This window comes from Colossoma macropomum, unplaced genomic scaffold (assembly GCF_904425465.1).
Source record: "Colossoma macropomum unplaced genomic scaffold, Colossoma_macropomum, whole genome shotgun sequence".
NCBI classification, from domain to species: domain Eukaryota; kingdom Metazoa; phylum Chordata; class Actinopteri; order Characiformes; family Serrasalmidae; genus Colossoma; species Colossoma macropomum.
Genome location: NW_023494793.1, coordinates 22,656,646 through 22,671,452, shown reverse-complemented (window position 1 = coordinate 22,671,452; position 14,807 = coordinate 22,656,646). Strand labels below are relative to the sequence as shown.

The 14,807-nt window shown below is 41.3% G+C and overlaps 1 protein-coding gene across 2 annotated transcripts; it reads left to right on the top strand.

The window, feature by feature from the left end:
- The first annotated feature begins 2,679 nt into the window (after positions 1-2,679).
- Positions 2,680-13,021, top strand: lhx2b (LIM homeobox 2b). Of its 2 annotated transcripts, none has more exons than XM_036578859.1 (5): positions 2,680-2,814; positions 4,604-4,806; positions 5,672-6,042; positions 10,035-10,240; positions 11,285-13,021. In XM_036578859.1, the coding sequence occupies exons 1-5, from the start codon at positions 2,695-2,697 to the stop codon at positions 11,573-11,575; spliced, it is 1,191 nt and encodes a 396-aa protein (XP_036434752.1). In that variant the 5' UTR covers positions 2,680-2,694; the 3' UTR covers positions 11,576-13,021. The 2 variants fall into 2 exon arrangements, with proteins under 2 accessions (XP_036434752.1, XP_036434753.1); XM_036578860.1 differs by having other exon boundaries at positions 2,695-2,814; positions 11,336-13,021.
- Positions 13,022-14,807: the final 1,786 nt, after the last annotated feature.

The window sequence follows — 14,807 nt, the reverse complement described above, 5'->3', positions numbered from 1 at the left end:
ATGTTTTATGTTTGTTGTGTTTTATGTTTGTTGCTTATATCTTCAGGCTACAGTTGTAAAGGCATTATCAGACCCGTAGCGCTTTTACTCAGTCCTACACGCATATACACTAAGACTCAGAAAGTGTCCGTTATGATCGCCGTTAAATTAGACAGGGGTTTTTGTGCAGCACTTGGTGTGAGTGTTTATCTGTCCTTGGCGTCTGAGGACCTGAAATTAATGCTTTCTCACCAATTAAGCTCAGAACGCCAATTATCAGTGTTCAAATGTATCTGTAGGCTGGAATGGGGCATTTAAAGAAACGGCTCTGTAGCGAAAGTGTATCGGAAAACAGAGGTTGGCTGCATAAGAGGAAACAATTAGCCACTGGTTTGAGCCCATTACAACATTCTAATCGCCATTAGGGTGAAGTGAGTAATGTGTCCACTCTGATTCCTCCCTCTGACCAGGTTATACTGAGAGATGAGAGATGTTACGGCCAATTCTGAGCTGTTAAAGGTCATCACCTCTTTTTTAAGAGCAGGCTGGACTGTTGCAGTGAAAGACGCGCGCTATTCGGAGCCACCAGTTCACATGATCATGAGTGCGATCATTAATAATGTATGATCCGAGATATTCGATAGCAACATTATTCCTCTGCGGTCAACACACTCGCCACGTGAGATACTGAGCGAGATTTTTTAGCACTTTGATGTGCAACCGCAGAAAAAAGAAAAAAAGAAACGAGGGAAACTTGAATTTCTTGCACTAAAAAAATGAGCGTGTAAAAAGTTAGATGACAAATTCGAGAAATGTGGTCTATGAAGAATAAAAAATTAAAAATTTGTATTTAAATGAGGCGTATTAAAAAAATTAAATGAAGAATAATCTAAATACTTAAAAGTACTCAATCTGAGAAAAGTATGTTAAATATACATATTTTTAAATGTTGTCCCATGTCTCAGTGTGTTTGTCAGCACCGCTCTCGTTCAGAGAGGGGAGATGTGTGAGGTTAGATTATTAAATAAGCTCCATTGAGTGCGGCTCTGGCGTTAATTGGCCTGTGAGGAGGTTTGTGTCAGGCTGCTTTGAGCAGGTTCGGCGCTGTCAGGACGGCAGAGTGGAGGGACTTTAGTCCTCTGACACTAAACGCCTTCTGGATGCTTTTGTTGAAGCTCAGTGATGGGGGTCTGCTGCTGTGCTGTGCAGTCAGGCAGCTTTGCTGGTGCGAAACAACACACGGATCTCACGAGGTTAAGGGTCCGAATCCACAAAAAATAAAGATTAAATATTTTTTCTCATTTTTTTTTCGATGAGAAATTTAATTTGCACGCGAGACATCTGAGAGAGTAGTCAAATAAATATTAGATGTTAAAAATATGCAAATAAAAAATTAAACAATAGAAAAATTGGCTACATTTCAATATGATTCTAGCACAAAAAATAATAAACATAAAAAAATTCCACAGTACCATCCACAAAGACTCTTATAACCCTGCATTGATTAATTACATCAATTAAAAGATTAATAATCGCCCTTAACACCGCGTTTCCCCATTAATTAGTGTAGTTTCTCCGTTCAGCAAAACACAAGCAACGTGCTAGATAAAGCAACAAACGCGCCCCTTTAAAACAGAATTTAAAAGTATTGTGCGTGAGTTACCATCGCGTTAGAGTCCGGCCGCTATAAAATCCCAGCAACGCTTCCACACGTCGCTATATGAGGAAGCGCGCGGCCAATGAGCTCGCGCGCTGCGCCGTGACGTCAGAGGCCGCGTAGAAAAGGCGCGGAGGGTCGCGCGCCGTTTTGGAGACGGAGAGCAGGAGAACTGGGGGGAAAAAGGGGCACTGACGGGGGGATTAGAGCCTACAAAAGCCGAAGTGCGCTCAACTCCTCCTCCCCAATTACTCACACTGCGCTCCGAGCGCGCGGAGGGGACGAGCGAGCCCTGCAGAACCGGCGCAGAGCGAGAGAGAGAGAGACAGAGAGAGAGAGAGGGAGAGAGAGAGGGAAAAAAAAACGGCTGGAAATTTGGGACGTTGTTTTACTGCTTCGGTTATAGATACGAGAGCAGAGCTCGTTGCTGGACGTTTTTATTTTTGTTTTTTCTGAGCTCACACGGAGGGATGAAGATGCGCCTCGCTGTAGTCCAAATAAGAAAATGAAACAATAAAGAATAAACCAACACCGGTTCGAGGATTATATGCCTTTTTTCATTCTTCAGAGATGAAAAGCTGGATTTCTGCTCGAGCCCCTTCATCCTAGCATCGATTTCTGAAGAAAAGCAACAACAGCACCGAGCAGCGAAAACAAAACTGCTGTGCTTTGCTGCTCTCAGCGCGCGCTGACAGATGCTCGTCCAACATGTGGTGACTGAAGAAAAACGGACTCCCGGGTTCGCAGCGCCTCAGTGAAGCCCCCCGAAGCTCTGAAGCCCAGGAACGCGCGAATGTTGGCGTGCGCGCGCGCCATGTGCCATGTACGTGCTGCGAGAGCCTGGAGCGCCTGAAGACGTCCGTCCGCCTGCGGGGAGAGAGCGGAGCAGGAGCGGGGAGCGCGCGCCGGAGGCTGGCTTGCTGTTACTGCTGCTGCCATTGGAGCTGCTGCACTGAGCGGGAGCCGTGGGTCGTATGAACTGCGCCGGGCCGGGACTGCGCCTCACGGAAATCTCGGCCCGCAGCTCAGAAAGGAGCACGTGCTGCTCGCTCTCCGCGATGCTTTTCCACGGCGTGCCCGGCGCCGACATGCGCGGGGTCGTGGAGGAGATGGAGCGCAGGGGCAAGAGCGACTCGGCGCCCATCAGCTCCGCCATTGACATGGGGGAAACAGAGACGGTAGGCCATGCCCATGACCATAACCATGTCCATGCCAATGCCCATGACAATGCCAGTGGCCGTACCAATTCCCATACCAGCGGCTCTTCCAATGCCAGTGCCAGTCACTGTGCCCGCTTCCATTTCAGCCTGCTGTTCTAACAGCTCCAGGCCAAACTTTGGCTTGGGCAGAGTAGGCCTTAGTGTGAAACATTAGCTAAGTAACTTTTGAAAGGTGGAAAATAACGCCGCAAACCTAGTGCTGTTAGTTAGAAATGAGGCGTAATAATTTAGGCCCAATTTGAGGCTCGATTATAAACGGTTTTGTTTCCATTATTTGGAAGGTTCGTTCGATCAAAAGGATTCCAGCACTGAACGCTCAGTCCGCCACTGAGGTGGAATCGAATTATGGGAGAGTGTAATTAAACATGCTGGTTAGTTTGTGAGCTCGAGGCTATCAGGAGCCGTGAAGTTTTTTTTTTTGTAAACATCTTCCCAGTTCAGACGGTGTGAGCTGAATTTAGCTGCAGGTGATCCAAACATATAAGGCCATCTAAATAGGGCCTTCCAAATTTCTACAGCTAATGAGGAAAATACAGCTGAAGGATTTATTGCAAATAACGAACCGAAGTTTGAGGTTTTGGTGTGTATGAGGCATTTTTTTCTGACATGAGAAGGAAAAGAAAAAAAACTCCATATCTGAGTGAATAAGATATAACGGATTTTATTCAACGCTTTTTTACTGATCGTTTTATTCACGTGTCAGACTGCTGGGAAATATAGTGATGGCGATGTATTTGAACATTAGACTGAAATACTTCATAGGAAGAAGCGTTTCATGTGTTTCATGCGTGTGTATGTTTTTGTCTGAGTGTGTGTGTGTGTGTGTGTGTATCAGTGTGTGTGTGGGGGGGGTGTTTTGAACAAGTTTTAGTGCATAATGATCACACACTCTTTCAGCTCAGAGATCATAGATGATGGCTCGAGTTTTGGGCTTTTGATTTTGAAAATGTAACCTAGTTTCTTCTTTTTCTTCTTTTTGTCGGCTTATTCTTCCTCTTTTGCTTCTATTGTACTGTTATTATTATTATTATTATTATTATTATTACTATTATTATGTAGCGTGATTTATTTGCTTAGTTGTAGTAAATATACAAAAATGTTATCTTTTGTCAAGGATTGTGTGTGTGTGTGTGTGTGTGTGTGTGTGTTTTGAACAAGGTTTAAGTACACAGTGATCACATGGTCTTGCCATTATAGTCTTTATAAGCTCTTTAATTTTAAAATGTTGTTTACTTCTTTATCGTTTATATTATTATTATTATTATTATTATCACGAAAAGCCCTGGGTCTAACCTATTATAAACTCTACATCTAACCTTCTGAAATATCAGACAGAGAGAGAGATTTAGAAGTCAGGCCTTTTTCAAGCTATTGCGTGCATATCTACACATTTAAAAAGATAAGCGATAAATACTGGTGATGTCTCTGACAGTGCCTGTGAGTGCAGTAGATATTAATTAAACCGTAATCTGTCTCGTGCTTCGTTCTATTTGCTGTAAAGTAACTCCTGTGTTAGTTAAACTCTTGTCCTCGCGCGCTCTGCTTTGCTTTATTTACCTGCTGAAGTGAAGCCCCTCTCACGCCCCTCCCATCCGCTAGATAAGCCCTGATCATACCGCATCTCTCTGTCTCTCTCTGTCTCTCTCTCTCTCTCACTCTCTCTGTCCATCATCATCCTCACACGAGTTCTGGTAAAGAGTAGCCTGGAGTGCGTACTGACCGCGCGCGTGTGTTCATGTCTCCGCAGAGCGCGCCGTCCATGAGCGGCGAGCGCGTAGCGTTGTGTGCGGGCTGCGGCGGCCGGATCTCTGACCGTTACTACCTGCTGGCCGTGGACAAGCAGTGGCACATGCGCTGCCTCAAGTGCTGCGAGTGCAAACTCAACCTGGAGTCTGAGCTCACCTGCTTCAGCAAGGACGGCAGCATCTACTGCAAAGAGGACTATTACAGGTAGAGTTAGCAGCTCTGACACTCACTATAACGTTCAAACTCTCAACCAGCTCTGAAGTGAACTACTGAAAATCCCAAATATCTTTAAAAGGTGAATGTTTATATAATTATGTGAGGCTTTGGTCACTTTCTTGAGCTTCTAGGCCAGTTCCTGAAGGTGGTTAAGTGCAGATAATAACGCAGAAACACGTCGTCCCTTCTTGGCTCTCTGCAGCTCAACTTTCCACGCAGCACCACTGGTTTTAGAGTAAAGAAAAAGGCCTATCACTGGCCCAATGGAAGCAACAAGCAGTGAGCTGATCTTCAACGTGTGCAGCTGGGCGAGTGTATTTTGGGGCTTCAGCGCCATTACAGAACTCATATGAATTAGTGAGACGCCTGTTGTAGTAATACGTCATTAAGCCATTATGGCCATTTTCTGCCACATAGCTATTTAACACGACTCTTAGCATTAATGCAACCGTCATTTTATTCAGAGACATGAATGAAGGGAAATGTCATTTATGAAGAACTGCAGCTTGTTGTAGTTACATGTGTCTTGTTTATTTCATGCGTATATTAGATTGGTCCTTTATAAAAACAAAATGTGACAAATATACCAACCTGATCGAAAAGCATGCTATTTTTACATGAATTATGACCAATGAAACCAATGTGGGCACGCTGTTTTGCAGAGGCCAGCTGTGGTCAGAATAAATTGTAATTTGTTTTTTCACTGCAGTCAGTTTCTGGTTGCAAGGCCAAAACAGGAAACCAGGCCTGGGCAGTGTTTAAACTTTAGAATACCATAAATCCATTTTTGGCCAGATTATGTGGTCAGTCTCGTGACTCTGGAGCTTAACAGTGTCCGCTGTTCGTCCTGCAGGAGGTTCTCGGTGCAGAGATGCGCGCGCTGCCACCTGGGCATCTCGGCCTCGGAGATGGTGATGCGCGCGAGGGACTTGGTGTACCACTTGAACTGTTTCACGTGCACGACGTGCAGCAAGATGCTGACCACCGGCGACCACTTCGGCATGAAGGACAGCCTGGTGTACTGTCGCCTGCACTTCGAGACGCTCGTGCAGGGCGACTACGGCGCGCCGTTCGGTCACGCGGACGTGGCGCACGGCAAAGGCGCGGTGCCCGCGGGCCCGCTGGGACTGGCCTACTACAACGGAGTGGGCACTGTGCAGAAGGGCCGGCCGAGGAAGAGGAAGAGCCCAGGACCAGGGGCCGACCTGGCGGCCTACAACGCAGGTCAGAGCTTTTTTTTCTTTTTATTAAAGGTTTTAAACTGAAAAAGTCTCACTCCTCACTCTAACAGTACACATCCAGTTAAATATTATTTTCATATCGAACAAATTACAGCAGTTACTGAATAATACGAGTTAATGTTAATATTAAATAATAAGTCTGCAGTTTAGGGGTTTTAAAAGGAATGCAGAAAAGCGGTGGTATTTTCAAGCCTTTAATTTACAGCATGAATTTCAACCGCGTGTAGAGCAATCGAGAGAAAAGACCGTGTCCAAAAACAATATTCTTAATGTCAGTGGTGTTTCCTTTACTATAGTGTTTTTGTGTCAGTGGTGTTGTCTTTAAAGTCAGTAGCGTTGCCTTTGCTATATTGTTTTTTAGAGTGAGTGCTGTTGCCTTTACTTAATTGTTTTAAAAGTCAACGGTGTTGCATTTACTATAATATTTTCTTTAAGTCAACGGTGTTTCCTTCACTATACAGTCAGTGGTGTTTACAATACTATTTTCTTTAAGTCAGCATGTTTCCTTTAATATATTGTTTTTAAAGTCAACGGTGATGCCTTCACTATACAGTTTTTATCAATATATCATTTTTAAGGTCAACGGTGTTTCATTTATTATACAGTCAGTGGTGTTTACTAGACTGTTTTCTTTAAGTAAGCAGTGTTTCCTTTAATATATTGTTTTTAAAGTCAACGGTGATGCCTTCACTATACAGTTTTTATCAATATATTATTTTTAAGGTCAACGGTGTTTCATTTATTATACAGTCAGTGGTGTTTACTAGACTGTTTTCTTTAAGTAAGCAGTGTTTCCTTTAATATATTATTTTGAAAGTCAGCAGTGTTTATTGTTTTTATTAGTATATTGTTTTTAAAGTCAATGGTGTTACCTTTACTATACAGTCAGTGGTGTTTACTATACTTTTTCTTTAAGTAAACGGTGTTTCCTTTACTATATTATTTTTAAAGTCAGCAGTGTTTACTTACTATATTGTTTCTATTAATATATTGTTTTTAAAGTCAATGGTTCTACCTTTACGATACTGTTTTAAGGTCAGTGGCGTTGCCTTAATGTTTCTGGTGGCCAATGGTAAACGCTGAGTGAATATGTTGGCCACGTTTACCAAAATCACTCCTTATACAACTCGTTCGTTTGAGTGATAAATGTAACAGTCTAACGGAGTGACGAGCCTGAGACTGTAAGGTTTTTTGGTAAGAGAGAAGAGGAATATCAGGCTGAAAAAGAGGCTGGATGTTATTTCAGATGAACAGTTAATGTTGGGTTCAGGCCTTATTTCTGTTGGGCTTTATCACTTTAGAGGAAAATTCTGATATAAATTAACCGACTGGAATGAGCCCGACCAGCAAAAATAAATTAAATACGATTTTAGAAGATCTTGAAAAGCAACCTAAATGGTGTTAAAATTAAAGGCAAATTAAACGAATAGTTGTTGTGTTGGTTGGCCCAATGGTTTTAAGTAGGATCGAATAAAATGTGTTATTAATATTTATTAAACAAAATTTGGAAAAATTAAAAACGTCACAGTTGAAACGTCATAATTGCGACGACGTTCAAAACTGGTCAGATCGCTTTAAAACTGATACTTGCGTATTATTTCCTAAATGTGAAACACTGACTTTGGATTTTTAAGGATAAAAAAAGAAGGAAAAAAAACTGTTGGGCTTGCTTAAGGCTCGAGATTATTGCAGTCCTGTAATGTTTCACATGCAGACGCTTCAACGGGCCTAAATGATCACTATGACGGGAAAGTTTGGTGGAGTTGAGTGCGATTCGTCCACTCGGCCACCCCCGGACCCTCCGAGAGCCTTTAGAGGACCAAAGCAGAGCAATGATGACGAGTACACGGACTGACAAGTGGAAAATGGCTTAGATACAAGTCGAGACCTCTAGAAGATTAAAAAAGATGTGAAAGGGGTGAGAGAGAGAGAGAGAGAGAGAGAGAGAGAGAGAGAGAGAGAGAGAGAGAATAAGAGGGGGAAAGAGGGGGATTAAAGTTTTTCAGACATAAGCTAATTCATTTGTTCTTTTTTTCGCACAGACTATCCAATGCTTCAGTGTCTTGAGCGCTTGTTTAATCACGCGCCCAAAATCCTGAAATAACGCCATGAAATGTAATAATGCAGAGAGAGAGATCACGAATCTGTTACGAATTATAAGTTGCAAAAATCATAATTAAATAGTCTTATACTTTACATAACACGAAGCAATCGAAATAGTTCAAACAAAAAAGGAGAAAAAGAAGGAAAAAAGAGAAGAAGAAGAAGAAGAAGAAGAGGAGGAGGAATTTAATTGAAATCAAAATATTGTATACATAAATGCAAAACATGGGTCGTATATATCATAATGGGAAGTGGGGGAAAAACTACTCAGGCCAAATAAATAAATAAATAAATAAATAAATTTCCTTTGGCTAGTTTGAGCGATTGACAGACCACGCATTCTCTTTTCTTGACTGTTTAACGTGTTAGACATTTAGGCCCATTTCAGAGCCTTGTTTTCCGGCGCGGATCTTTTCGTCCTGGCTCTCTTAAAGCTGGAGAGCTTCCTGCTTCTCCACGTCTCTCTGCGCTGCGGCTGAACTTCCAGCACAACTTCCAAAACGAAGTTCGGGATCAGCCCGGAACTCCACAGTCAATACAATGAACGGTTAGATATCAAAGAAGCACTAAGCCCTGTTAAATCATCGCGCAGCGCCTCAGGCAGACATTTGACGGCAGGTACTGCTGGAGCGCTCACGCTTCGGCTCTCCGCTGCCCCCTTCAGGTCGCAGAGGGAACAGCAGCACCCAGGAGAAAAGAGCACAAAACGTGCAGCTTCGTTAAAAAACCTGCTGTTCTAACACGAGCAGGATCAGTATTAGACTGAGAAAAACTGATTAGTTTCATTTGACTGTATTAAAAGGACGCTTGTGTTTATCAATGGCCAGATTCATGTCGGTTAGAAAAAGAAGAAGAAGAAGAAGAGGAGAAAAAAAGAAAAGCATTTGCTCGCCATGTGCAGCGCTGAACGCATTAAAGGTTAATTATCTGAAGTGTTGATCAGACGATTTTCAATGAGTAATATTTGTAGTTGTCAGAGAAAACAGAATTCCCGAACTGTCATGAGTCTAGCAACACTTCCTCTTCTGCCAAGAAAGGGACTGGCGAGCCCACCATTCTGTGCATAGACATTATCTCTAAGAAAAAAAAAACACTTTACTACTAGCCAAGTGAAATCCGTATAATAAAAACATCTAAAATGTGAGCACTATTTATTGATTTTAAGGCACGTCATTTTTTGTGCTTGAATTCTTGTAGCGTCTAAAATTGAAACATATTAGATCTTATTCGTTACGCTGCTTATTTACGTACAATCAAAGCAGCAGAAAAAACGTTGGTGAATAAACATTGTTGTTTTTGGATAGACAGTCTAGGAAATGGGATTTTATTCTTATTGTTTCACGTTTACGCAGAAACAAGCAAACTGTGATTAAAATCCAGATATTGGAGCATCTCGAGCGATTTTAAAATATCAAAAAATGCAATTATTTAAACCGAAGGGCCAGAAGAAAAGTGAAAGAGGGGGAAATTAAAAAAAAAAAATAGAGGAAAAGATCTCAAAACGGCGCCTCTTTATTCGAGCCATGCTGCTATAGAAGCTGAGAAAGTATTGAATGCACTGTCAACACAATTGATTGTGCTCCTGTAGAGATTTATGGTGAGCTCAGAGAGGGAGCCGGCTGGGAAATGGCCCAGGACCATATTGTGATAGTTCAGTGTATCTCATTTAAATGGCTACACTAAGACTGCTCTGTGAGTCTAATATATTTGTTGTTAGGATATTGCATTTGTTCACATCCCCACGTATGGGGTTCTGAGACCCACATTTCAATAGCACTGACACTGTTTCAGTACACCAAAGCTTTGCCTTCATTCAGTATAATGAGTTAGGCGTCTGTGGCATGATATTAACATGTGTTTCCCTCTGAACAGCACTGAGCTGTAATGAGAATGATGGGGATCCCATGGACAGAGACTCTCAGTACAGTTCTGGCCAGAAGACCAAGCGCATGAGGACCTCCTTCAAGCACCACCAGCTCAGAACCATGAAGTCCTATTTCGCCATCAACCACAACCCTGATGCCAAGGACTTGAAACAGCTGGCCCAGAAAACAGGTCTTACCAAGCGTGTACTTCAGGTAAGAGGTGGTCTGTCTTTAGCCCTGTTATTGCAAGACAGATTAAGCAGTCTTGTGCAAAAGTTTTGGCACCCCTGGTCAAATGACGTGTTTTATTGATATTGTTGAAAATCCTCTCCAGAGTCGGTACATTTCAATTCACAGTTACTGTTTATTTGCTGAACTGAACATTGTATGAAAAAAAAAAAACATAAAATGTGGTCTGTGCAAAAGTTTTGGCACACTTTATGTTCTATGTGGCATTTTTTCCAGTGTGTTAAACTCAGAATATGCATAGAAATTGGGCACTAAAATTAAGGATGGAGGATGTGTGAACTCACTTTCACTTAGAAAATCAAACTTTTTTTGACCAGAGGTTTTCAAACTTTGGTATACGACTGTACAATCTATAGACTTCATATCTTTTGTTAGCAGACAAAGAGTTAATTTCCATTAAAAAAAAACATTTTAATGAACACTTGCAGTGTGATCATGAGAACTCAGTCTTGCAACTAAATGATCGCAGATCCATTCACTGCACCAAAAGCCAACCAAATACCAATTTGTTTATTAGAAACATACGCATTGTAACATGGCTCAATCTATGGTCCCCTGTCTATTCTGTGAATGGTATTCATTTGCAAAAATTATGGAATGAGAACATAGTTTAATTGAAGAGTAAATGAAAGAAACCATTCCGTTCCAAACTAGATCTGAAAAACACCAGGCTCATATCAAGACCCAGCTGTTTTGTCAGCTATCATTGAAAGTAGGGGAGGCGAAATAGGCTGCAATTCTCTTACAAATGTGACAGATAATCATCTGGGGAGCTAAAGAAAGGGAGAAATGAAATAAACAAAAAAAAAAGAAGATTGTCGAGCAGAGTCTAAAATCTCAAAGCCCTAATTATCATCGCCAGAAAACAAAGCAGTCATTTGCTTTGATGAGCCCGCTTTTCCGTCCTTATTTGTCATTCTGTTTTCAAAATGCCTCTCTCTCTTTCCATCCCCCTCGCGGGCTTGTCATTAACGACTGAAACGTTGCTCTCGTTGTCTCGGAACGCAGGTCTGGTTCCAGAATGCCAGGGCCAAGTTCCGGCGGAACCTCTTGCGACAGGAGAACACAGGTGTAGACAAGGCCTCGGACGGGTCCACCTTGCCTGGAGGGACCCCTTCCGGGCCGGCATCAGAGATTTCCAACGCCTCCATGAGCCCGTCGAGCACTCCCACCACACTGACAGACCTTACCAACCCCACCATGCCCACCGTCACCTCCGTACTGACCTCTGTGCCTGGCAGCCTGGACGTCCACGAGTGCCGGAGCCCTTCGCAGACCACCCTCACCAGCCTCTTCTGATGCTCGTTCGACCAGGCCCTTGGTGACCGTCACAGTTAGCGCCCTAAAACCGCAGAGCACGTGGACGTTACAGACTGCCCATCTTTTTCGGTCACTGAAGAGCCCAGTTTATTTGCTGTTCTAAGTTGTGGGAGAACCGCCACCTTGTGTTGAGATCATACCCATAAGTGGGTACAGGCATCATCCTAGCACTGATACCAATGCTTGTAAAAACAGTCATATCAGGCAGCTGTAATGTACAGCTGGTCCACTTGCACAAAAAAAAACCTCAACAAACTGCGACATGCAACAGTCACAGACCTCCCCAGTCCTAGATGGGCATCTTTTCAATAGGTAACGAAGCCCAAAACTTGTGGTCAGTCCAACCATAAACCAGAGACGATAAAAAGAACTTCTGAAGGACAGAAAATAGGGGGACAAGACAAAAAAAGAAAGAAAGAAAAAAAAAGAGAACTGTGCTAAAAAGAAAAAGCTTTTGTTTGACCATGAGCCTCTTTTAGAGTATTGCGTACAGGCGGGCATGCCTCACTGAAGGATCTGTTGATGTTTTTATTTTTTTTGTTGTTGTTGTTGTTTTTTTGTCTTTGAAGGAAGAATTGAGGAGACTTGATTTGCATTTTTATTTTCAGTCCCCCCCCACCCCCCAAACTATGTTTACAGCGCGAGACTGAGGAGAGAAGCGCTCTCAGCTTATGGGAATTCATCCTCACTTCAACCTATTATTTATGTAACTGCACCAGGGGTCAATGTGAGGAAACTGGATTATAATGTGAATAATTGTGAGATGAAAAGCGAAAACACAGCGCAACTTAGCCTGACTGTCACGTGCCTTATCCTGTGATTTAGTCACCGACAACCGATCCCCACCTTTTTTTTGTTGTCATTGCTGATGAACTGCTTTTCGAATATGTGTACTTTAGCCCGCTGAAGAAAAAGAAAAACAATGGTTTAGTAGCCGTGCACACATTTAAACACAGATACATGCTCTCTCTCTCTCTCTCTCTCTCTCTCTCTCTCTCTCTCTCTCTTTCTCAGACAATAAAAAAACATGCATCAGACTCACATAATCTTACTTCAACCTCTTACCTCACTCAACATCCACTGGATATAATAGCAGTACAGGTGAAACCTGATTAACGGATACTTCAACACAAAGATAATAAATGCACTGAAGACGACACACAGTCAGGTGGCTGTTTGTACCAGTTGGAGAAAGACAGTGTAAACACGGCAAACAAATTCAGATCACCGATAACAGATAACACACTGCTCCATTGTTCACGTTCAGTCTTGATGATGATTTTCCTTTTGCGACCATTGCGATGTGACAGTGTTGGGAACAGGGTACATGTTTCCATGGTTACGGGAGGCTGCTTGTTGAGAAATGCTGTACAGTTTGAGACGTTTCATGCGCACTCCTCACAGTATCCCCTTTGATGTAAATCTTCAGTTCTGTAAAATTATAAAAATGAATCATATCATCTCGTGGTCCTCATTATTGCCAACAGCTTTGAAACCACAGTACTGTCATGCACCAAGAAAGAAAAGGTTCCTGAGCCCTGCAGAGAGCACATTGAACGTTATTGCTTTAATAACATAATGCTGGTTATGTCGCTATATATTCTGGGGTTTTTGCATTGGGAGGGAATGCAACCTATTCAAAATTTCATTTCAGTGTAGAAATTTAAATATTCTTTTAACATGGCGTTTAAATTCTTTTATATGTTATTCTATTTATTTTTGCTGGTAAAGATCTTTGTGGATTGCCTATAATATAAAAAAAAATAAAACAATGTTATTATTTAATAAAAAACAGCAGTTTTGAGAACTAATCTGACAGTACTGTGCAAAAGGCACCTAAGCAAATTGTTTAAAATTGTTTATCTCAGCAGTACATGTAGTTCCGCTCAGAAAGACACTATATAATATTGTGCAAATACGCATAAATACAGAAATGTAATCATCTTTTGAACTGTTTAGAAGAACAGCAGTTTCCAAATTTTTTTTCTTTTCATATGGATTGTTCAAATCCGCCATCAGCACTCTTGATTAGCCAAACCGGGTATATATATATATAATACTGGGTTGCCATGAGCAGAGGTTTGGAGACACTGACATGCATAAAATTACTTGGAATTTATATTTATTGTTATATTAGTGTTTTTCAGAGCAAATAAACGCTCATTGATAACTACCTTTTTAAATATGATTTTCTCAGGTGCCTGAATTCTTTGCACAGTAGTGCCCAATCATATTAGATACAGAATTCATTAATTTAGTCAGCTAAATTCAGTAACCACCTCCACTGCTTTGTCAGTGAGGTATCATTAGTAGCTATTTATTTATTATTTTGTAGTGGTTTAAATGCTTACCTGAGCTTTAAGAGAACATTAAATAAGAAGACGTTTTCCTCATGTCATATAATCCTGGCTAATTATAGAACTGGCAGGAGCTCAGACAGCCACATATTACTACACGGTAATGATGGTGAACACATGGCCGGGTAAATACATGCTGTATATTTTGAGCCAGTATTTACATGCCATGATGTATGCAGCTAGGTGATAAAAATCACTGTATAAAATGACATGACAAACACCCGAAGTAAACAAGCAGGCTATTTATTATATTCATTAATGCAGTGGACAGGGCCAATATTATAAAAACGTTTATCTATTTATTCATGTATTTATTTAAGTAGCCTATGCTCTGACTCATTTACTTTTTTTTATGTATGCATTTCTTGTTGTAAGCATAACATTTTTCTGGAACAAATCCTTGTATCTCCAAAATAGTAACTTTTCAGGAGAAAGGAAAAAAAAAATTAATTTGTGTTGATATAATAATTAATCCTAGGTTTTTCTTTTGGGACATCATCAAGAAACTTTCACATAATGGACAGGGCAGCCGGCAGTTTCCAATGATGTAAAAATAAACAACCACAATAATTTAATTTAAAAATGGAGGTTTCATCCTAACCGTGACGATAAGCATATACAGCTTCAATGAAGATACAAAGCATTTGAGTCAAATATGCCAAGTGCCCACTTTAAATGGATATATATAGAACCATAACAACTCAGAGAACCATTTGAATGCTTAAATGGTTCTTTGCATGGAGAAGCTATTGATGGTTCTTCAAATAACCTTGTAAAAAATGGTTCTATATTGCAGTAAAAAAGGTTTCACTATTCTCAAATGAGTTTTTTTGGTACTATATAGAACACTTTTT